The sequence below is a fragment of the Perna viridis genome, chromosome 9, assembly GCF_037379345.1.
Source record: "Perna viridis isolate PV_CMFRI_1.1 ecotype Kerala chromosome 9, ASM3737934v1, whole genome shotgun sequence".
Taxonomy (NCBI): Eukaryota; Metazoa; Mollusca; class Bivalvia; order Mytilida; family Mytilidae; genus Perna; species Perna viridis.
The window spans coordinates 14,336,308-14,362,066 of NC_142453.1; the positions used below are offsets into that span (position 1 = coordinate 14,336,308).

A 25,759-nucleotide genomic window follows, 5' to 3' on the forward strand; every position below is an offset into this window, starting at 1 on the left:
TCAATGTTTATACATACATGTACATTGTATATAGGAAAGATAAATACATGTACAAATGTACTTCAACAATTTATTTGTTGTCTGTAAATGATTTCAAGTGAATTCAGGTCAACACATTTTTTCACTTCTTATGTTTAAAATTTTTATGAATACTGGTACTTTAAAACTTAGGTTGTCAATATAAGTCTAACATTTTGTATGTACAAAAATGTACATGCATTATGTTTAATGTACATGTATACTTTTGTAATATTCGTGTAGTGTTGTACATTTTGTAACAGGCTATAACCATACACTGATTAAGTTTGTGCTAATATTTCAGTATTACAGTAAATAATTTTGTGTGTTAAATGACAGTTGACAAAATTTCAGATCATATACATGTAGTTTTACCTCCAAGTACGAAGTTTGGAAACTGAGATGTATTTTTTAAAAAGGGTTTACATGAAATATAATAGTTCACTTTGTGAAACAGGTCTAGCAGAAATTCATACATAATGATTTGTAGCAAAAAGTGTTAATATTTTTAAAAATCATTGAAGGGATTTTTATATACTGGTATGTGCCATGTACATCATCAACACATAGATGTTGTATAGTACATGTACATGCATACATTAATTATAATTAAAATTGCTGAAAGCAAAGAAAATGCATTACATTTACTTTACATACTCATAACAAAAATTTAAACCTTTTCAAGAATTTGTTTGTACAAGTAAATGAAAATATATATGTTCAAAAGAAAAATAAATTTTAAACTCTGAATTGCTTTTAATTTACAGGTACATGTACTAACTACAAAATGTACCTGCTTATGTTTGTTTCACACAACTGCATGTACATGTATGTAACACTTTCTGCACAGGCTCAGCAGTATATAAATGGACCATAAATGATTTCAGCAATTGATGCGATAAAAAAAATGTTAGATTTAATGAAAAAGTTGTTAATTGTTCACAGAAGTAGACCAAAACCTGATAAAATGACATGATAGATATCTTGTCTTTGTGTAATTTTTCTTTCAGTGACCTACATGTACATGTACCTGCAATATGCAAAAAAAAATACCTGTATTAACATTACAATACTTGAATGATTTAATTTTTTTGTACATATACTTATACGTACAACATGAAGCCTACATGAAAGTATAAAAAAAAGTAATGATGAACATTTTATATACACCGGAGTTAATGAACTGAATATTTAGCTGTGCAACCTGCATAATATTGAATGTTAATGGTGTAATCATTTGCATTGAGAAATAATTTACACCTGTGTATTGATTTCTTTAATAAAGTTTTATGTATATAAACTAGTCATAATGAAATACCAATGTAACAATCCTAAGCAGATAAGATTTTTCTATTTTATCAAGATGAAATCTTGTTGTAGTTCCTTTGCAAATCAAAGCAAATTTACCTGTGCATATTGTACACCTGTCCTAAAATTAATTACACAAGCTAGTAAAACACAAGGTAACATATGATAAATTTTTTTTGTGATAGGTTATGCCATATACTGTTACAAATTATGAATGTAAAAGTGGAGGTTTCCCTGTACAAGTCATGTTTTATTAAATTAGTCACACTTACATGTAAGAATATAAAATTCTCAGGACAAATTTTATTTTGCATTTATGAGTCATGTATTATCTGTGTACATTTTGTACACTGTATTTGATTGTTGTATTGGGAGAAAAATGTTTCATTGATATAAGTAGTGAAAAGTGTAGGCACATTATAATACACATTAATGAAGCTTGAGAGCATCAAGGCAGTTAAATATTGGATCATTTTTGATGGAACTAATTACAAATGTATACTGTGTAGCCAGACCCTGTTTTACTTTGACATTTTATGATATATTATTGATATTTTTGTTGAGTAAACAAGGTGTGCTTATCAGCTGCTTTTCGATTTTGAATTAGCTTATCGAAAATGCGAGAACTCTTTTGAGGTAGATACAGCTTATTGTCTTTTGCCTAATTTTTTAAAGTGTTTGTATTTTGTTTGGATCTCAAAGTTAAATCTGAATTCAACAGATTTTTATATTTATTTTTTTTGGATGAATTTTTCCACCACTGTCCTAGGTAAGGGGAAGGTTGAGCACTCACAAACATGTGTAAGCCTGCCAAATACTTTATGTGCTGTGACCAAAACCAGGAATCTATAGTCCAGTGGTAGAAGTTGTTTTATATGATTATATTCGTTACATATTTTTTCTATAGATTAGGATGATTTTTGTCTTTAATGAATTGCTTCAACTTATTCATTTTGGGGCCTTTTACAGCTTACTCCTGGTATATAGTATGGGCTTTTCCCATAATTGATGACTGTGTGGTGACCTGTTGAAGTTTAATTGTTTGTTGCATGACTTTTGATGGATGACTGTCTCATTGGCAATCATACCATATCTCCTATTTTTGTCCACCACAACCCATCATGATAGGACATGAAAATGCCAAATGTCCGTCTATCTGGGTTTTCCGCACTTTTTTGTAATGGTCCTACCAATTGATTTTATATTTTGTATGAAGTCTTACTATGAGAAGTTACAGATTAAGTTGGACTTTGGTTATGGTTGAATGCTTTTTATGGAAGTTACAGCCCTTGGACTTAGAAAATTTCAGTGAATTTAAAATTTTCTGCACTTCTTTTTGTAACACTATTACCAATTTATTATATCTTTTGTATATAGTCTTTCTACAAGAAGTTACAGATTAAGTTCAACCCTGGTTATGATTGAATGATTTTTACAGAAGTTATGGCCCTTGGACTTAGAAAATTTCAGTGAATTTAAAGTTTGAAATGTATCTTTTTTTTTAAGCTAGGGACATTGGAACCCTGTTCTTTTATTTTTATACATGTACATTAAGCCAGGATGTAAGGTGATATGTTAACATAGTTAAATTGCTTAGTTTTTATACTTTCCTAAATCAAAATATGTTCACATTAGAATACAATATTTAGATACTGCCTACAAGTACAATGTACATTGTATTTACATGTATATGCTTCACAGCTGGTGGATGTATGATGCATGTACATGTGTTTTTTCAAAGCTCTCTACAGGTGTGTTGAATTGTGTAATGTGCTCGTTAAGGTTAATTTGAGGGCACAACAAACAACCAAAAATCTTTTAGGGAAAACTGAGAGAAAAGGGCAGAATACTAATGAACCCATAAAAAAGGACAGGGCATCTGCACCATCCCAAGACCATTTTAGGGAACACTATGTACATGTACTTACGAAGGTAGAATTTATACAAAGTTTTTGTATTGATTTTTGAGTGCCCAAGAAATGTTTGTTGTGGAACTGCATCACTGTTCTTATTGGTTTGTTGATACAGTTGTCTGTCCATCTGTTTTTCTGTCTGCCTATCCATAATTTTTGTGAATGCAAAATCTTGAAGTAATATAATTATTACAGTAGAAAAATTTGCACTTAAAACTTTTGTTAAATTATTGGTAAATGATCTTTTGTAAACACTATAGCATCCTAAGAGGGAGGGCCTTTTCTGACTTAGTCTGCATTACTTCTGAAAATTGGAATGTTTGTAGCGCTATATTTTGTACATATGTATAAGGAATTGTTACTGAATTTATAGATTTCAAAAGAATTCTGTACACTCTAATTACATGTACCTAATTATTTTACACTATGTAAGGCTACTTGACGACATCATAGTAAATTAGGGTTTTCTAAACTTGAGAAAAGTATCCCGTTTTATTTCTGCATTTTTTATGCAGTTTTCTTTAGCATTTACATACAATTATTTGGTAATTTATGAAAAAAAATATATCATTTCCAGTTTTTAAACTTGCTAATGTGTAATGTCTCAGCTCTTACTTCTATTGTTGCCATTTTAAGTTCAAATCATTAGTTTTTTTTTTTTACAGTCTTACGCATGTGACACTGAATATAGAATCCTTATACGAGATTGCATTATTACCAGTATACAATAAGTTATGATATCAATTTCGCCATCTATTTAATTGTAAAAATGGGACATAATAAAGCATAATCTCATTTTCATGTGTAAATGATATATTTCCCATGTCACAACAATGAATGTCCTGTCAACAGATGTTTCTATTTGTGTGTTTTGAAATTATTGATTGAGTAAAATCTAATGGTTACCCTGTACAAGTTACCTTCTTGTTGTACAGTTTTACTTTATAGAAGAAAAATCTCATTTCTCTTATCTTGTTTTGGATTTACAGTCTTGTAATCTAACATTTTATGACCAAGTATTTTATTACACACAATTTGTGATGAAAAATAAGGTAATTAAAGTCCTAATGTATTGGTTAAGTAGGCTAAGAAATGCTGGATAATGTAGTACAATGGTGTTATTGTACAATGTACAGTACCATTGGAAGCACCCTCTAACTTCATCTTTTAATTTGCCACTGTACATCCATTTACTACTCAAAGTTAGTGTTGCTTTTTCAACATTACGCATGTAATTATAGAATTTAACATTAATGAAAGCTTGCACAATTGACAGACAACCAATGACATCTGAAGTTTCTGATTGCCTTTAAGTGGCTCTTCATTCTTTTTTCTGTCCTTCCAGATTTGTGCAGTCCAATAGGAGTTTCAATAAGAACAAACACATTTGACAAGGTTATCTTTATATGTGATGAAATTTTTATGATTGTGTGAGCATGCATGTACATGTACCCTGGTACAAGTATTAGTGCACCAATAAGAAATGTGTACAAGTCTGTATTTAGTCTACCTTGACACATACATTTTAAAATAATTCATAAACACAATAAATTCCCAAAGAACCTGCTTCTCATAATTAAAGTGGAGCCATTTAAAAGATGAATAACATTTTGATATGAATTTTGTAAGTGTTGTTTTGAAAGAAATCTATAAGCTTGAAATTAATATTTTTCCACTTGGAAACCCTTGTACAGTTGTGTTAAAGTAGCCTAATGGAATTTTAGGCCACAACAAATTAATATTTAGCTCTTTAAATTTATTCAAATATACTAAGTTAGTAATAATAATAAAAAAGTCCTAGAAATTATCTTGCATAGGTTGAAATCAAGGTGTTGGCCTGCTCTTATAATTTTCTGAATATTAATTCATTCCATTTGCTCATATATTGCCATTACTTGGCATTTTATTCCATCTGTCATTCAATTAAAGAAATCTCCTCTGTTGAAATACTTGCATGATTTATGATGTATCCATTTGCATTATGAGAACCAATTTGTTCAGTGTCATACATTTCCTTTCCTCTTTTGTTTACCCCAAAGGTGACATTTTATGAGCAGTTGTGGGGGTGTTTCTAGAAAAACCAAGGATGATTACTCTACCGATACACCTGGTCCATGCTTCCAGTTTTTTTTACTGAAGACTGGATTGCTTGTTTCCTTTTGTTTCTTTGTACATGTTATGTTGGTTATTTCATGTTCTTTGTTGTATGTATCTGTTTTCTCTGTACATAATATCCTTGGATTGTGTTCTTTTTGATTCACCCATCCAGTCCAGATTCTCTTGATTTCTCTTTAAAAATTATGCTTGGCATAAATTTTCCTTATTTATGTTTTGTACGAAAATGGTGTCCATAGCTTTTTACTTGTCAAAAAGATATCTGCTGTTTCTAAAAATAGAACATAGGGTTTATTAACAGTTATAACTAATTTATAAACTATACAAGAGAAAAACTGAGTAAGTCTTATTAACAGAAGTCTGCATGGCCCAATATATACTCTTTATAAGACTTGCTTTTTTCAGTTTTTATGTGTTTTGAACACCATAGTAGACACAAACTTTCAGTTGATTTCTTTTGATGGGTCTTTCAGAATTTTGTAAAAAGTTTAAAAAAGCTAACATTAATTTAGTATAGCCTTAAAATTGTATGTTTTGATGTAATTTTCTCTAAAGCTTAAAGCATTTCATTTCATTCAAAGTTATTCAACAGTATAAAAATCCAAAATAACAAATTCCATAAATTTTTGTACTTTAGACTATTGAAATTATTTCTTTCTGAACATATGTTTGAGTAGTTATTGAAACATGCATGTACAGATCTAGTGCTGCCTCTTTTTGAGTTGAATGACCACTAAATTATCAGTGGGCCTTTTTTTTTGTCAAAAACTCCATATTAAACAGTAATCAAGGGAACCAAGACTCAGAAGAATGTAATCCACAAGTCCAGAAAACAAACACAACAAAGAACATAAAATAACCTAAATAATACATACAAAGTAACAAAAGTAAATAAGAAACTCAGACTATACTAAAAACTGGGAGCATGGACCAGGTGCACTGGTAAGGTAAGTGTCCTCTGCTTTTCTAGAAACACATGCCGAGTTGCTCATAAAAGGTCAAGTCCAGGGTAGATGGAAGAGGAAAGGATAACTAAGACATGTTGAACAAATCAGTTTTCATAGATGGATACTATAACCATCCACTAGTTCATGATAACGCCCAAAAAACTTCTGTATTGATGACGTCAATGTTGTAGCCACATAACCCTGTTCCAGAAGCCTAATTGTAAGAAGTCTAATGCGATACAAAAAGTCTGCGTGTTATGGCAAGCTCTGGCATAATATATCAGTTGTGATATGAGAACTCCATACACTGGTACTGAAAAGATGCTGCCACAGAAAAAAGGAAAGTTGACAATAGGGAATGAAAAGTCATCGTACTTTTATAGTTTGGTCAGTAGATTTCCTTTACCTTTGATCTCTAAGTGTAGGTCAAGATATGAGGCTGACGTCACAGTCTGTAGTATCATTTATTTCAAGTTCTTTGGGGTAGATGCATTGTATCAAACCCCTGAAGATCTTTCAAATTTTTCATATAAAAGGTTTTGGTTTGTTTTGTTTGTTGGGGTTTAAAGTCCGAGCAGCAATATTTCAGCTATATTCAGACGATCATATAAAAGGAAGATTACATATAAAAGGAAGATTACAATCATGGTCTTTGGTAGAGAGACCAAAAGATGATAGCACAGATTTATGGTTTTTCCACTATCTCTTTTTTGGAGAGTGTAGTGGCAGCATAGGTCTTATCACAGCTATTATTTTCTATGTCTACCTCTGTTAATAAACATTTGATTTAATACATTTTGCAGGTAAAAACAATGTTGTTTTGGGCTTTGTCTGCTGGTACGACAAGTCAACAACATATTTGTCATGTCAAGTTGACCATGTTTTAGCTACATCTGGGTCTTTGAAAACTGACGTAGCATTGAAACTCATTGACCTACTTAAAACTTTCACACGTTTCAAGATTTAAAGACCTCACAGCCTTTACCTATGCTGACAGAGAATCAATGTCTTCTTGTTCATGTTTTATCCATTTTCTTGCATAGTCCTCCGTGGTATCCATAAGACTTTAAAGTTATAATTCCAGTTTATGGAGCATGGTCCATGGTACTTGGGGCCTTTAGAAAGGACCTTATGGTAAGATTTTTTTCTTTGTGCTTAAATCTTTCGTAATGATGTGACCAGAAGGACCGTATTTGAATGGAGAGGTTTTGCAAGAACAATCTGATGGTTTAACCTTGAACTCCTTAATCTTGAGGTTCTGCAAAAGCCTTTTGTAATTGAAAATTTTGGATGTAATAGGTGAAGTATAGGAATATGAAATAATCAGTATTGATTTCTCCTTGAAATATGGGGGAATTTTGTTGGTTATGTTTTTGTGATGGAGGATGTTAGCCAAATTAATTGAATCTATAACGTTTGTTGACAAATAATAGTGGAAGAAATGATTGTTTTTCTTCATCTTGACCTTTTACACAAACTGGTTTAAAGAGTCTGTGGAAACCAATATCCAAAATGATGGCAACAAGTTTGTTCATGTATAATGATGAGGTAGGTTTAGAAAAACTAATTAGATGAGGTTAAGATAAAGCAGTGTTATCCTCAAGAATGTCCTCAAATTTACCCTGTTTTATATAAACATGTATCCCTAATTCTCTCATATCTTGTTAATTTATTTTTTTTGTTAGAAATGGAATAAAGATAACTTTGAAGAGTTTTTGTTGCGAATTATGGAGGAATATCTGTGTGTATAAAGGATAAGGCTCAAATACAGATGCACATTTTATTTGGGTTAATTTTCTAAAATCTGAGTTAAGAGGTGGATGGTACGATATTGTAATGGTCTTTGTCATTTGTCTTGCAGCTTATTTTTTACTGTCTCTATTTTTTTGCTACTTACTTATCCAATTGATTTTTAAAAATGTAGTTTTATACATACATTTTGAACTGTATAGTATATAGACATATGAAATTGGTTTTGCATCTACAACTTTTTAAATTATGGTTGTAAGCAATTTTGGTTGTTGCCTTTCAGAGCATACTCGAAGGTGTGATAATACTTATTGATGACCTTTGATGTATGATGGTGCAATAGTTACGTTTCACAATATCTGTTCCCTTTTCTGATTTCTTTTAACATAAACACTTAAACATTTCCTACTTTAAACCTTGGAGAGTAAGAAGTTGACCTACATGTTTATACTCAAAATAGTTACAATCTGCAGAAAATTTACTCTAGATGATTTTCAAGTTCGAGGAATACATACCTCTAGTATTTTTTTTTCAAACTGATGGGTATTGCATATTTCCTTTGCACCAGTGTTCCTTCCGAAGATAGTGCTTACACATACACTTTCAAAATTTACTTTTATGTTTTCATTTCTTCATTTTTTCCTTATTGACTTAGTAATTGATAGGGTTATATACTGTGTTTATTTTTAATATTGCTTGCAATTAAACATATAAACACAATTTCTTTTCGACATTGGTGGTTAGCAAATGTTAATGTAAGTCTGGAATAAAGCAAAATCATCTTGTTAAATTAAACAATTGTTTTATCATACAATTACAATAGTCGTTTTTCATATTTACGGAATTCAAGCCATTTTAGTAAGTTTTTTTAAAGAGACATATCCCACCAACACCTGACAACCTGGTTGGTGGTCTCATTGGGAAAAGGGAAAACAGTAAATATTTTTCTTTGAAGCTTAAAATTATTTTCAATAAGGTAAGTACCTGAATGGTTTGAAATAAGTTATTTAAAAGTATCCATGTACTTACTGCGGCTCTAATAAATTGAATATTTGAAGTCTACTGCTGTCAATTGCTCCAAGTTGACAGTAAACCAGTCTGTCGGATGACAAATTTGTAGAAAGTTACTCCCCTTTGTTAAAAATCTTAAGAAACGAGGCCAAAGATGGGAATATGAAAAAGGACTATTGAAATGCAGGAGTTTTCTATCACAACAATGTGTATGCATACTGTATACCCCTTATCTGAAATTACATACATGTACCCTTCCAATTGATTTTATTTTTTGCTCCTGTCCAAAGTCTGGAATTTCTTGCCTCTGTATATCTTGTTTTGTTTTCATCTTTAGCGTATTTTTTTTATGTTACTTGAGTATAAAGGGGCAACTCGTTTGCTGTACATGTGTATAATTATGTTTTGGGGTCAGCTGCAGCCTGCCCTGTGGTGTGAAGAATTTTCTTCTTGTCCATTAAAGACCAGTGGGTGGCCTTGGGCTGACAATCTCATCCCAGTGTGGTTGTTGTCTCCTTTGATCCTTTGACATTTGCACCATACCTATTCTGGTTATTAATGCATAAAATTATACAAGTCATGCTTGTTTCAACACTTTTAGATGCTAAAATGACTTTTGTTAGAGCAGGTGACGGTTTTGTGTAGGCTTGTCATGGACAGTGAAGTGTTAACATGACTTACTAAATCATTGACTAATCTTGGACCTAGTATAAGGCCATATTTAGAGAAAGATCAGTGACTTGTCATTGGTACATTTTTTTTGTATCTTCTCCACAGATACAAATTATATACTTCGTCTGGATCCAGCAGCATGGACAAATACATATTTGTCAATTAATTCACATCTTTTTATTTCCTTAAATAGTAAGAGTCATAAAAACAGGTTGAGGAATAGCTATATTTTCATCAGTTTTTCTTTGAATTTTCTATTTAATCAATGACTTTTGGCATACTTGTCTCATGTCTAGCAACAGCAGGTCACAATATTTATACATGTATATCCTTTACTGCTTAAGTGCCCTGTGCAGGTCCGGGTGTTAAAAGAATAGGCCTGCAGCAGCGCTAAGCTTGTCGTAAAAGGCGACTAAATAGTGCTCAGAACCCTAGGCGGGGGCTAGGGCGCTCTACCCACAGAGCAACTGGGATGTGTGCCCCAGGTGGTGGAATGGGGCACCCCTGGCATGTTACATGCTGGGGTTGTCAGGCTATAATATGGAAAACCTGACTGCAAAACATAGTGGTGCACCTTGTTGGGAAAGATGCCACGTTCCTCGCACGTTACAGAACACTACTGTGGTATTCTCCCGGAGTAGGAAACATAGGGCTCCACCACAGGAGGCTAAATTGCCCGACCCTACCCACCTCTCCCTATTTCCAGTGGCAATCAAAATTTGTCGACCCCATTGTCCTTGTGTCCCATCCCTTTTTCATTTCATCATCATTTCATGTTCATTTTATGATCAATTTCATGTTCATCATCTGAATATAGCTGAAATATTGCTGCTCAGACATTAAACCCCAACAAACAAACAAACTGTGTTTTTCCAGCTATAAACTTTGCAATGGCCGAGTGAAATCTTGGTTTCATTTCCACATACATGTAGAATATAAACAATTACAGTACATAAGTGTTGCAGTCACAGAAGTGATCATCTGTTCAGCTAAATTATCAGAAACTGAAAGTGCACCTTGACTCAGAGCTTCAGCACTTCTAATTGTTATAATTAAGGGTATTCTTTTTAATGATGATTATACTGATTAGTAACTTAGCAGCTGAGGTGTTTATTGAACTTAAGTTTGTCTTTTTCACATTTGACATTCAATAAAATTGGTGTATCTCTGTATTTCCTTCAGCTATAGTAATGTTTGAAAAATGGTCTGTCTTGTTGGGCTAATGATCACAAAAGAGTTCACTTTAATAGCTAGGAGTCTCTGCACCATGGAAGCGAAGGCAACTTTAATTTTGAACAAACAGACAACCAAATTAGAAATTCATAGTTAACTATGCAAGTGAGGATTATTTTTATTTTATTAATGTTTCTTTGAAATATGGGATTACATGTTTTCAAATTTTGTAGGCCTGACAGAAAAGCTATAGTTTTTTTTTCAGTTTTAAGTATAATTGGAGTTCATGTAGAGTAAGTGTAATATGGACTTGTACCAGTTATAAAAAGACTTTAATAGTTTAATAGTACCATGTATTAATCTTGATAATGCAGTTGCAAAAACTTGATGTGTTTTAGCACTGTGTCCCTTGAAAATATGATAATAATTGATATTGGGAGTAAATCTTAGTTAGTACATGTATATATTCATCTAACTAGAGTTTAAATTTTCCACAGTTATTATAAGGTCAGTTGTTTTGGAGTTAAGTGTCAGTGGATTATCACCTTATATCAGTCCAGTAGATAAAGTGACCAGTATTCCTGGGTTTAAGTACCCATATCTACATTCTTCAGCTAAACAAGTGGCAGATAATTACATCATATTTTATTGTATCAAGAGTGAATTGGTTTAAATTCAATTCTCAAGTCTACTCTTGAACTTGTTCAGGGATGACTAAATTCTGTTGTCACAAATATAGGAAACTATAAACATTTGACAGATAACACATATATGAAAAAAGTTTAAACAAAGTCAACTTAACAGGAAGTTATAATACAATGATATATAAGGAGTTTGTTCCTTGAATTGATTTGAAATTGACCATTGAAGCAGCAAGGGCAGGAGTTTGTTCCTTGAATTGATTTGACATTTGACCAATGAAGCAGCAAGGGCAAGAGTTTGTTCCTTGAATTGATTTTAAATTGACCAATGAAGCAGCAAAGGCAGGAGTTTGTTCCTTGAATTGATTTGACATTGACCAATGAAGCAGCAAGGGCAGGAGTTTGTTCCTTGAATAGATTTGACATTTGACCAATGAAGCAGCAAGGGCAGGTGTCGGTTTCACAAAAAGTCGTAAGTGTGAAATTGATCGTAAATCATGACGTCACAATGCTATTTTAGTTTATGACATCATTACTTACGATCAATTTTACACTTACAACTTTTTGTGAAACTGACGCCAGGAGTTTGATCCTTGAATAGATTCGTCATTCTTACCTGTTAACAAAAAACTTAAATTCCACAACTAAATTGTAAAAATCAAAACATAACTAGTAAAAAAATACAATTGTAGTAATCAGAACATACAACTTTTATTGTTTTCTTGTCAAATCATGATGTTAATTATACACTGAACATAAGTCAATACCCATTTATATGATGGAGACAATGACACAAAGGTAGATATAGAATACAAGCTCAAAATGATCAAGGGAGAGGTAGAATGCCAGCTCCCAGTGATCAAGGCAGAGGTAGAATACCAGCTCAAAATGATCATGGGAGTGGTAGAATGCCAGCTCGCAGTGGTAAAGATAGAGAAATAATACAGCTTACAATGATCAATGGAGAGGTTGAATACCAGCTGGCAGTGATCAAGGCAGAGGTAGAATACCAGCTTACAGTGGTCAAGGTAGAGGTAAAATACCAGCTCACAATGATCAGGGAGAGGTACTGTAGAATACCACCTTACAATGATCAAGGCAGAGGTAGAATGCCAGCTCACAGTGATCAAGATAGAGGTAGAATACCAACTGGCAATTGTAAAGGTAGAGGTAGAATACTAGCTTGCGTGATTAAGGTTGAGACCTTAGTTTGGCGTAGAAGACCAAACTCATGTTCTATTCACAACTGATGTATAACATTATTAAATTAAATTTATACATGTATTCCAAGTGCAGCGGAACCTTAGATTGTCATTTAAAACACAGAATCATTGTAAAAAAAATAATTTGTTTGTGATTTGTTTTTTCTAGATGCAGAACTTTTCATTATGTTGCTCAGAGAACAACCATCATCTAGCAACTCGAATAGATAGTTTTTAAATACTTATCAGATAAGATTCAATGTTAATTTACCCACTGATTTCAAAATATTATGTAATCATTATTGGGTTGCTTAACAAAATTGAAAAGCTCATGATGGTGAATTTTTTTGAAGTGATAAGATAAAGCAACTCATCAGTTTGAATCATAGAACTTCATATTATATCTTTAATATTTGTATGGAATTTAACTTAAAAATATGATCTATGGATCAATTATTGAAAGTTATAGTCTGTTATGACCTGTTGATTCTTAACATTCTATTGAAGTATAAAGGTGTATTTCTTCTGATAGAGACAAATTCCTTTGTTGCCAAATTAAGAAACTTCTGTCATATCCAGGGGGCAGGCAGGTTGGGATATTTGATAGTTTACAAACTACAGAACTAAAAAGAAAAAAATTGAATTTAAATCACAGTGTAAATAGTGGAAATATTTGTAGTATATCTTGATTTGATCTAGGTCCCTGTTTGGGGGGAGAAGTAGTCAGTAACATGTCTTGTATATTGATGTTTACACCGATAATTGATTTTTTCAGTATTGTCTTACTGATACAATTTAAGCTGTCATAGTTAAACAACCTGTCTGAAGCCACTTTCTCTTTTACCTTTAGTAGGATATAACCTAGTGCTGTTCAAATCTTTTGACAGAGATATAATGGTGTACTGTCATCTTGTGGGTACACCAGTGATTAAAAGCACTCAACTCATTTCAAATCTACATTAGTTTTTATTGCTATTAAATATGTAAAAAGATGAACTAGAAATGTTAGCATCCATATCTATGGTATCAAAATTAGAAAGACTAAAGTCTCCCTCATTGTTTCACTTAAAAACAAAAGTTTTCTCTTTCCTTTTATAGAAATTACCATTTGGTAGTTGTACATAATTTAGAGGGATTGTCATTTATGTGTAAAATTTCTCCTTTATATTTATGAAGAAGGCCAAGGTGTACATTCTATTAAATGTTGTGGTATTTAGTTTGAGTAAACAATTACATCATAGGAACATGTACCTAATTAGAACACACATGTAGACAGTAAACACTGCAGTATTGTTCTCATTTGTTCGGTCATTCCGTTCAACTTAATGCTGTACCACATAACTTTTCAATGGATTTTATTATAAATTTTATGGAAATTTATGAAACAAGGCTATTATTGCCTGGAGCTTGCAAAGGGATGTAACCCAACAATAAGGTATTTTCTGAAAACTTGTATGTGCAGCACCTTCTAAACTGTTGAACAGATTTTGATGAAACCTTACAACTTTTTTGGTAGGTTGGGCATCATATGATTGAAGATTGATGTGTGTGAAGGAATATAATGAATGATGGCTGTTTGCATACTTATAGGTTTTTCATTTTCACTTGGCTACAACCAGTGTATGATTGTGGCATCTAAAGCCATGTTGAAGTTAAATTGATGCATGCATGTATAAATTAAAACAATAAAAGAAAAACCATGATAAAAAATATATAGAAAGCGATATAAAAAAAGAGATGATTTCATAGTTTGTTACTGGTATTTCTGAAACTGAAGAAAATATCTAGTTCTACTTGTAAGCTAATAATCTTTATATTGTCTAAATCCATGTGGTCATACAATTAACATATTGGGGACTGGTTTTTGGAGAATAACCATGCATTATACAATGAAAGTTTAGTCACAGATTAGACGGAATAATCCAGGACTGAATAGGAAATGTTCTTATACTTGGATGTGCATTACAAATATGTTCAATCCCTTTAGTGTGAACACATGGCCAGGGATTAGTGTTAAATATTAGTAACTGCCATTATTTTAAAAATAACAAACTTAGTTTTATACATGTAAGAATGACTGCCAAACAAAAGTTATTGATGTTACTTCGAATGAAGTGTAAATTAAAAAAAAAATGCATTCAGTATTGATTGGATTTCTGTCTTTTTTGGCAATTACAAAAGAAAGGTAGTAGAATTGGATTGTGTAGTAATCTTTTGTTGCTATAAGTGAAGTCCAATTTATTGAGGTGGTGTCACCTGTATAGGTTCCAATGTTTTACCAACAATGGAGGGGGTTGAACTAGTCACCAAACATATTGTACAATAGGGGAGAGAAACTGCAAGTTATTTCCATACTGTGAGTTAAGATCATGTTGATTGAAGACTTGATATGTAATTAAATTTTTTTTTAATTTCGATGATGGATGGACATTTTTGTAATAGGAATCCTCTTCCACATATAATTCAATTTCCCCTTCTTCACTAACATTTTTTATTTTGATCTTTGCCTTTTTTGTCATTATATGTTATAGAGGGTACACTGTGTAATTCATAACTCAATAAACTTGTTCCAATACATTTATATGTAGTCATGTGCATTGCCTATTGAAGCAAGCACCATGATGTTCAACCACTCTTGAGTTCTATTTTCAAAACTGATGAGCAGCTCTAGCTATATCCATTCAATTTTTGGCCAGACTAATTCATTTGTACACATTTTGGAAATATAACAGTTCTCTTTGGATGGCTGGCATATTCATGTATATCTCACATAACCTGTGATGTAAACAGTTGCACATCATACTGATGCAACTGTCAGCTTTGCATTAATTCGAAATATATTTGCTTTTCCTATGTTTGCAAAGCTTGGTTTCAGTTGGAAAAGTATGATAAAAGCTGTATTATTTTGAAGGCGGGTTGGTTTTTTGAATAGCCTGTGGAACAGTGGAGAGAAATGTTTAAGTACATGTACATTCTGCTTTTCCATGAATATTGAATGAAACAGGAAAAATAAAAGAAATGCATTGATATATGTTTTCAATGATAAAAATCAACGCTAGTCTATTTTTTTGTTAACTGATCCTGATGAGTGTCAATTTCTTAAATCTTCCCTGTTAAGACTTTTCACAATTTTTATATACAAATACTGAACTTATTGACAAATTTGACTCAAAATATACATTTTTATCTATTGCACCCATTTTCCAGCAGAATATACATGGACTATTATTAGTATATATACTTTGTGGATTTGAACAGTTTACATGTACATGTATCTGTATTAATTTCACTCTCACTAAAACATTTATGTAAATTATGTATTGAAGATTTTTTGCTTACAAACATGTGACAATGCCATTGATACAGACTTGCTTTTGGTCTTGTTTATTATTATTAGTTGCTCCTCATCTTTTTTTGGTGGTCTAGGATATGATACTTGTCCACCAAAATATTAAGCAGATTTTAGGCAAGACAACTACTTTTTATGCTCCTGAGAAATATAATTTACATGTGAAATAGACAGCATAGGTTGTATAAATACAAGAAGAATTTTTACCTGGATCATCATCATACTTTGTTTTGATTGATTAAAGGTACAGTGTATTAGTTTCAATAATTAGGATGTTTCCAAAACAGACAATTAACCATTTCTAAATGACCCATTGAAAGGTTTTAAGGGATAATACAATTTAACAGTAGCATGGGGATACTGTACATATAATGGTTTGAGTGTAGGCATTTTTTGGTCAGATGAATGGTATAATTTATCATGTTTATATACAGTGTATTGTTATAGTAAATTCATCGATGTTATCATCAGTCTTTCACACTAGATTTGTTTCAGTAGAGTTAACAATTATTTTTCTTTTTAACAATCATAACTACATGTATTACATGTACTTCGTTTAAGGCTTATTTAGTCTCTCTCTTCCTGTACTGTTACAAATCACAATTTATGGCTAGGATAAGTAAGACCCTTCCAAACAACATTTGACAGAAAAATGTAATAACACCTTTAGATATTTGGACAATATTTTGGCTCTAAACATTGATAACTTCCATATTTATAATAAAGATATATCCTTTAGAACTGTCTTTGAATATAGCTAATATTGATAATAAAAAATCTCTGTTTCTTGATCTTATTATTCATATGGATAATGGTAAGCTTAATACTAAAATGGGTGATTTTTTTTATTTCCTATTGCCAACCATCTGTCTTAAGATGGTGATGTCCCCTTTTTACCATCATCTGGTGTTTACATTTCACAATTGGTTTGATTTGCTTGTATTTGTAACAATGTACTGGATTTTAATGAAAGGAATCTTTATGTAATTTACTAAGAAATTACTTCATCAAAGTTTTTGATATCACAAGCTTGTAAAAACATTCACAAAATTTTGTAATCGATACAAGGAACTCAGTCTCAAATACAGATGTAGTTGAAAAGAATTAATATGTGAGAGTATCTCTCACTCTTTGTTTTATGATAATATTCTACACAAAATAAGGAAAGCTGAATACTCACCCAATAAGTTAACTAAACCATTGAATAGGTTCATTCTTAAGGGATATACACATAGTTATGATATTGTTGTCAAATCATTAAGGATAGCATTTTTTGGTACTTTAGTATTAACATTGATTTGCTCCTAGGGTCTTAACACAGAAATTAAAACATTATTTAAAAGCAGTGTTTGGCATTACATGGGTTGGGTCCTTATTGTATGACTTATGAAGTAACATGGTTCTCAACCCTGCATGGGAAGAATTGGGATTGATTTTAGATAGGAAGGGGACATAACTTTTTGTAGGCTTAATATGGCCTGGAGCTGGATCGTCAGTGAAATGCTAGTAGTCCTTAGTTTGTACATTGGTGTAATTTATATTCAGTTTCTTAATTTCCATTGTAACAAGGGGCTCAGACTTTTTTTAACTGAATTTTAGGTGTGTTTAATTAAATGTGTAATATTTTTTTCCATAGTGGTCAGATTTTAAAGGGGGAGGGTTGTGATTACACTAAATTACTTCAACCCTGCCACATTTTAAGTGCCTGTTGGAAGTCTGGAACTTCTGGCCTCTGTATGTCTTGTTTCATCCCCCAACCCAACATGATTTTTGAACTTAGAAATACTAGGCTTCCATCTAGCTGTTTGTCCATCACTCATAGTAAGTGCTCTTGCTCCTATATTTTTCAAAGTATTTGGATAAAAATGAATATAAGGTTTGCTACCATAAATCTCTTATACAACATGATTGGCTTACATTGCAAGAGCTATCTCCTTGGAAATTGATATTGACTACTCTATTAATTTACAACAATGGGGAAGTTATTTTCTGCAAGAATTGAACAAAAAATCTTGTTCTCTGCATGCTCTATCAGGTGTGGAACTCTAGGATGAATGTTTCAAGTTTGATATTCAGGCTTTCCTACAGTTTTAAGTGTTTGTTTTAAGATGATCATGACTCATTAAAATTTTGACTGTTCTTAAATTAACTCTGTGTATACTGCAGCAATGGACCTGTGCAGGTCTGGGTGTCAAAAGAATAAGCCTGCAGCAGTGCTAAGCTTGTTGCAAAAGGCAACTAAATAGTGCTCAGGAAACTAGCTGGGGGCTAGGCGCTCTGCCCACTGAGCAACTGGGATGTGTGCCCCAGGTGGTGGAATGGGGTACTCCTGGCATGTTACATGGTGTGGTTGTCAGGCTATAATACAGAAAACCTGACTGCTAACCATAGTGGTTGGGAAAGATGTCATGTTCCTCGTACGTTAAAGAACCCTGCTGTGGTATTCGATAGGAGTAGGAACCTTTGCGCTCCGCCACAGGAGGCTAAATTGCCCGACCTTACACATCCCCCTTTTTCTAGTGGCAATTAAAGTTTGGCGACCCTTTTGTCCTTGTGTCCCATCCTTTTTTTTCATTTCATCATCATTTCATGTTCATTTTATCATCCATTTCATGTCTGAATATAGCTAAAATATTGCTGCTTGGACATTAAACCCCAACAAACAAACTGCAGCAATGATTTCCTGGTCAAGAAAAACTTTTCAAGAGAAACTTATTCTGAATTCTGCCAACATTATGCTGTATATATTTTCCTAAATAAGTTTTAAGTGGTATACATGAAAAATAGAAATAGAATCCATTTGCTGGTCTAAGCATTACTTCAGGTATTTACATAATAGGATTAGGGCCTCATATCTTATGCAAGATATAATAATATTGGGGCTCTAGATGAGAAATAGTTTAAATAGTCTCAATGCAGAAATCATGATGTGAAACTGGTAGGGCTGTGTTGGAATTTATCATGAAGACTTATAACTGAGTTTTTTCAATAGATTTAAAGACTCTTGGTAAAGATCACAGAGTTCATGTTTCATAAGTATGTATTTTCATATAGAAGGTAAACATATTTAAATAAATGAAATTATGGGAAACTATGTTATATCAGAACTCATAAGTCTAATATTTAAAGATGAAGGTAGACACAATACATTACATAGAAAAATGGAAATAAAAAAGCAAACCAGACTGACCACCAGTAGCTATTAGGAAAGGCTAATCAGACTGACTATAAATAGATACACATGTAGTATAACTACTATATACTATATTGACTGACCATCAATAGATAAACATACAGTGTAAGGCAAACTTGACTGACCATCAATAGATAAACATACAGTGTAAGGCAAACTTGACTGACCATCAATAGATAAACATACAGTGTAAGGCAAACTTGACTGACTATCAATAGATACTTATCTAGTGTAATGTAAACCAGACTGACTATCAATAGATACACATGTAGGGTAAGGCAAACTTGACTGACTATCAGTAGATACACATGTCGTGTAAGGCAAACCGGACTGACTATCAATAGAAAGCAAGAATATCGTTTGGCTAGATCCTTCAATCTCAGTTTCCGCTGTATAGATGACGTATTATCTTTAAACAATCCTAATTTTGGGGATTTGATACATTGCATCTACCCAAAAGAACTTGAGATAAAGGATACTACAGACACTGTGAAGTCAGCCTCATATCTTGACCTACACTTAGAAATCAATGGTAAAGGAAAACTATTGACCAAACTTTACAACAAACGTGATGACTTTTCATTCAGAATTGTCAACTTTCCTTTCATCTGTAGCAACATCCCTTCGGCTCCTGCGTATGGAGTATTCATATCACAACTCATACGTTATGCCAGAGCTTGCCGAAACTACGCCGACTTTTTGTATCGCGCTGGAACTCTAACAAATAGGCTTCTGGAACAGGATTATGTTGCTACAAGATTGAAGTCATCATTACAGAAGTTTTATGATCGTTATCATGAACTCGTGGATCATTATGGTGTATCCATCAGCACCATGAAAACTGATTTATTCAACGGATCATAGTTTTCCTTTCCTCTTTTGTCTACCCCGGACTTGACTTTTTATAAGCAACTCGGCGGGTGTTTCTAGAAAAGCAGAGGATGCTTACCCTACCGGTGTACCTGGTCCATGCTCCCAGTTTTTAGTGGAGTCCGAGTTGCTCATTTACTTTTGTTACTTTGTATGTATGATTTTAGTTACTTTATGTTCTTTGTTGTGTATGTCTGTTTTCCATGTCTGGTCTTTGTCCCTGGATTACATTCTTTTGATTACCGCTATAACCTTGGTTCCCTTGATTACTCTTAGATACATATGTAGTGTAAGGCAAACCAGACTATCAATAGATACGCATACAGTGTAAAGCAAATCAGACTGACTATCAGTCGATACACATACAGTGTTAGGCAAACTTGACTTTCAATAGATGCACATGTATTGTAAGGCAAACTAGACTGAACCAATAAAGACACATGTATTGTAAGGCAAATCTGACTGATATCAATAGATACAGATGTAGTGTAAAGTAAATCAGACCGACTATCAGTCGATACACATACAGTGTTAGGCAAACCAGACTGACTCTCAGTACTGGTAACTGGTAAGATTGACAATCAGTAGCTAGAGTGTCTTTTTCTATAAAACACCTGTGTTGCAGATATGTCATATTCTTTGGTTCAATGAATAAAAATTTTCATCATGGAGGAGAAAAAAGATAAAGTATTTGAAGAAAAATGACTGGTCTTAGAATTTCAGTGTGAGCCTCATTATGTTCTTGTGTTATTGCTGCATACCTTTCAGTAAAGAATTTCTCATTATAATGTTACGTCACATATAATTTGTCCTTTAGTTATCAAATGAAGAAATCTGCATTTAGGTGCATTTACTTCTATGATGCACCTATTTGGTAATTAACTGAAGCAGAACTTTGAATTATGTGGTACATTGTTACAAGGGTGTTCGATTTTTGATAACTTGCTGAAGCATTACACAAATTTAATGGTTGGATCTATCTTGTTGGTTTTGGAAGGGAAATAGAAATAATATTCAATATGCTTGAATGATTACTGTATTATTAAATGTTTATGAAAGATAAGATTTTATCAAAATATCTTATTGATTTGTTCATTTTGATGTATGAAATGTTTTTAATGGAAATTATCATGGGCAAAATTGAATAGGGAATTTTTAGTTGTATCAGAGTAGTCGTATTGTAAGATATTGTTTAATGATGAGACTTGTTAAAATTAGGCGTTATTATTTTGGAACTCTTGACTTGACATGACTGAAAATAAGCCTGTACTTACTCAAGTATATCTCGCCATCAAAATATCCTTTCTGTCTTGTTTCTTTATTCCCTGCAAATACCTGAAAATAGTACAAATGTACATGTATGTCATGCATAATTTTACTGGACTACTTTTACTTTGCTTGTTGCTATTGGCTGTTTTACACATGAAAGACACAGTTGCATGCACCTGTCTGTCATAGAAAAACAACTGCATATAGCATTCGGAGGGATATATCAGACTATTGAACAGACAGTAAACCATTTCTTCCTTGGAGCGGGAAAGATTTGATACTTAATTTGATCCATATAAATTTGCTTAGTGAAGTTACTTTGAAAGTATGAGAAAAAAAATTATGGTAACTTTATTTGTTTAAAAATTTTTTATTGTTATCATGGTGTCATCAGTAGCGCCAACATCAAAATTGAGCTGTTTAGGAATTATAGACCAAAAAGGACTAGAAACAAGCATTTTCTTAATATCTGGACATTAACTTGACTATAGGTAAAGGCATCCCTTTGAAAGTGTAAAGAAAGGCTTTTGATTACTATTTGGGCTTGTGTCTCTAACTGTTTGGGAATTAGAGCCCCAAAAAGGCCAATTCAAGCATTTCCATTATGTCCACTTAGAATAACCTGACTATAATAAGTGAATGGTCCCTTTTAACTTGTATCACAAAGTGCCATATGACAAAAGGAAGAGGCTTGGATTGATTTTTGGGGTTGTAACTAGAACGATTTATAAATTATGGACCAAAAAGGGGCCACTTTGATTCTAGTCCAGTTATGGTCAAGAGGCATAAGGTTCTGTCGTAGAATAGTAAGGATGTACTACATCTTGGAAGTATTATTTCTGTGGAGCATCATTTTTATAGGTTTAAATATCAGTTAATGATATGTTTGTCTGATGAAGAATATTTTTAGGAGTAAATGATTTGAGTAATATTACGAAAATTTGAAGCTAGGATAGTAGAATCTTTTAAATTTACTAGAAACTTGATATACTTAATTTATAACTGACTGAGATCTGACTGTCAAATTATGTCAAATGATAAACCGTTTTCTCATGAAGAGACATAACTTACTTAACAAATAACTTTGCTAAATGATAAAAATGTCAGTCTATAAAATGTTAAATAACTATCTTTCTTCAAAAATTGCATATTTAAGTGCAATTTAAAAAGTTATTTGCACATTTATAAATTATAGGTTTTACTTTATAAATGTTTTGGGTCAAATCTTAAACTGAACCAAATTTGAAGCTAATGGTAGCAATTTCTAAACTATTTCCTAAGTATATCTTGAAAGTTTAAAGATGACTGATAAAATTCAAATTAAAGCAATTTGAATTTCAAGACTGACATCCCTTCACAAAGACCTGGCAGATTTTGCTTTATTTTTGATTGTGGAATTTAGTTCACATGTTTATAATAACTGATAATTATGTTGTTATAGTAAAACCTTATTCACTTTTTAAAAGCAATAGACCCCTTGAAATATGATTAGTGGGTCTCATTTTTATATACCATTATATGTAGTGGTACCCTCAATTTTCATTGAGTGGTGTCTGTCAGTCTGTGGCTTCCAGATAATAACTTATGATGTTCATATATCATTGAGACTTTTTTTTTTGTCTTAATCTAGAGTAAAGAAATATCTCATGATATATAAGATATTTTTGTTTCATATCAGATAAGCAGAGAGACCATATAACAAACATCATTACCTAATTATGACTTCTAGATGTGCATGGATAAAGCTGTTGTTGAGCTGCTGGATGGAAGTTTTTTCCTGTCTCATCTTTCCACCATGTCTAGAATGTTGTAGCCTCACTTGTTAAAACTCTTGCTTCTCACCTATATAGTTATGCTGATGTTTAATGACATCACAACTCTCTTACATATATATAATCTATATTCTTCTCATCTCAAAATTGAATATTTTTTACTTTGATCAAATGTAATGTTGATGCATTTAATGCAGAAATGACAACATCAATATAATGTATAAACTTACTGTATTTGTTGGGATAGACCACTTGATAACATATTTCTGAAATTCTTTGAACAACTAGGCCTTGTATATTATGAAGTGCAGTTTATTTGTAGTGAACTTTATCATTGAAGAACTAATGTCAGAAGTCCACAAGTCTTCTAACTTGTTGTTATGTGCTCAGCTTATTATGTATTTAAGGGGACTTTTAGATGCATGTTTAAGATCATTTATCATATTTCTGAATTATTTTGCACTTGTTGAATGTGCCAAAAATGAAAATTCTAAACATATTCAGCATAAATCAGCCTTATTGAGCCTTTCCATCATACATCTGACATCGTGTGGTTCTCTAAAAATCACAGCTGTATTATCTTCTAGTTTTATTATTTCTTGCAAATTAACATTTGTAAGCACATTCTAATTAGATATTTTTAAACAATTTTGTGATATATGGTAGATAATTATGAAGTTATCTGTCAGGAAGATAATAGAAATGTTGGAGATGTAGTATTGAAAAAATGAAAACAATTACTTCAATATTTTGATAAAGACCCTGTTAAAGGGAAAGACCAGGTTTGCATTAAGTTAGGCTGTTATGATTAATAATACCTCAATCTCTTTTTCTGTATATTTTTGGTTGAAATTATAGGGGAAAAGTCCTAAATTTGCACTTTCTTCAGATATGGTATTCAATTACTTATTTATTTTCATTTTACACACTGACTTCATGATGTCACAGCTCAAACTATCATGGTGGTGCCCACATGCACTGGGAAATTCAAATTCCTTTGTTATAAATAGAGATTAATTAGTTAAGAAAAGGAAATTATCGTTTTTAAATTTAATATTCATGACCATTTAACAGATTAGTTTGGATATTTATGACTTGCTCAATAACATGGTCTTCTCTTTAAAGGATAACTAATTATAAACTTCTTGGTCTCTAGGGGAAGATGAAGGATATGTGATTGGGACTTCAATCCTTTCTCTAATCAATATAGTGGTGTGTTTAAGTTTTATAACATTTCAAGGGGTTCTTAAAGTATAATACCGTGATATCATGTTTCTTTTTAGGTATCAGAATTGCATGGTCCTCCCATAGGATCCCCTACCCAGCCTGGCTCATCTGGTCACATGACACACAATTCACAAAGTGGGACATCAGCAAACAACAGTAATCATGCTTTGTATCTCCAAAAAGTGCGAGAAAGCTCAGAAGCAGTGAACAGTGGGGACTTTCGTAGAGCTGTACAATTGTATTCTGAAGCAATAAAATTAGATCCATCCAATCCCATATTATTCACAAACCGGTCAGCAGCATATGCCAAGCTGCAACAGTATCAGAAGAGTCTAGAGGATGCACGAAAAGCCAAAGAAATAAATCCAAAATGGGCTAAGGTAGGTGTTACTGATGATTTAGACACTGTAGGAGTTATTGTCTAAGATAGGTGTTGTTGATGATTTAGACCCTGTATGAGTTATTGTCTAAGACAGGTGTTGTTGATGATTCAGACCCTGTAGGAGTTGTCTGAGGTAGGTGTTACTGATGATTTAGGCCCTTTAGGAGTTGTCTAAGACAGGTGTTGTTGATGATTTAGACCCTGTAGGAGTTATTGTCTAAGGTAGGTGTTGTTGATGATTTAAGCCCCTGTAGGAAATTGTCTGAGGTAGGTGTTACTGATGATTTAGACCCTGTATGAGTTATTGTCTAAGGTAGGTGTTGTTGATGATTTAGACCCTGTAGGAGTTGTCTAAGGTAGGTGTTACTGATGATTTAGACCCTGTAGGAGTTGTCTAAGGTAGGTGTTACTGATGATTTAGACCCTGTAGGAGTTGTCTAAGGTAGGTGTTACTGATGATTTAGACCCTGTATGAGTTATTGTCTAAGACAGGTGTTGTTGATGATTTAGACCCTGTAGGAGTTATTGTCTAAGGTAGGTGTTTTTGATGATTTAAGCCCCTGTAGGAAATTGTCTGAGGTAGGTGTTAGTGATGATTTAGACCCTGTAGGAGTTATTGTCTAAGGTAGGTGTTGTTGATGATTTAGACCCTGTAGGAGTTGTCTAAGGTAGGTGTTACTGATGATTTAGACCCTGTAGGAGTTGTTGTTTAAGGTAGGTGTTGTTGATGATTTAGGCCCTGTAGGAGTTATCTGAGGTAGGTGTTACTGATGATTTAGACCCTGTAGGAGTTATTGTCTAAGGTAGATGTTGTTGATGATTTAGACCCTGTAGGAGTTATCTGAGGTAGGTGTTACTGATGATTTAGACCCTGTAGGAGTTATTGTCTAAGGTAGGTGTTGTTGATGATTTAGACCCTGTAGGAGTTATCTGAGGTAGGTGTTACTG

At 32.7% G+C, this 25,759-nt stretch overlaps 1 protein-coding gene across 2 annotated transcripts in view; it reads left to right on the plus strand.

The window, feature by feature from the left end:
- LOC148606887 (uncharacterized) overlaps positions 1-25,759 on the plus strand; it is a 94,955-nt gene that overhangs the window by 4,524 nt on the left and 64,672 nt on the right. Inside the window, exons 1-2 of one of the 2 annotated variants that reach the window (XM_088547084.1) lie at positions 13,989-14,184; positions 24,486-24,809. In XM_088547084.1, the coding sequence (XP_088403210.1) occupies positions 24,546-24,809 (264 nt within the window). In that variant the 5' untranslated portion in view covers positions 13,989-14,184; positions 24,486-24,545. Of the gene's footprint in view, positions 1-13,988; positions 14,185-24,485; positions 24,810-25,759 lie in introns of those variants that run through there. The other variant, XM_088547083.1, reaches the window with a different exon arrangement.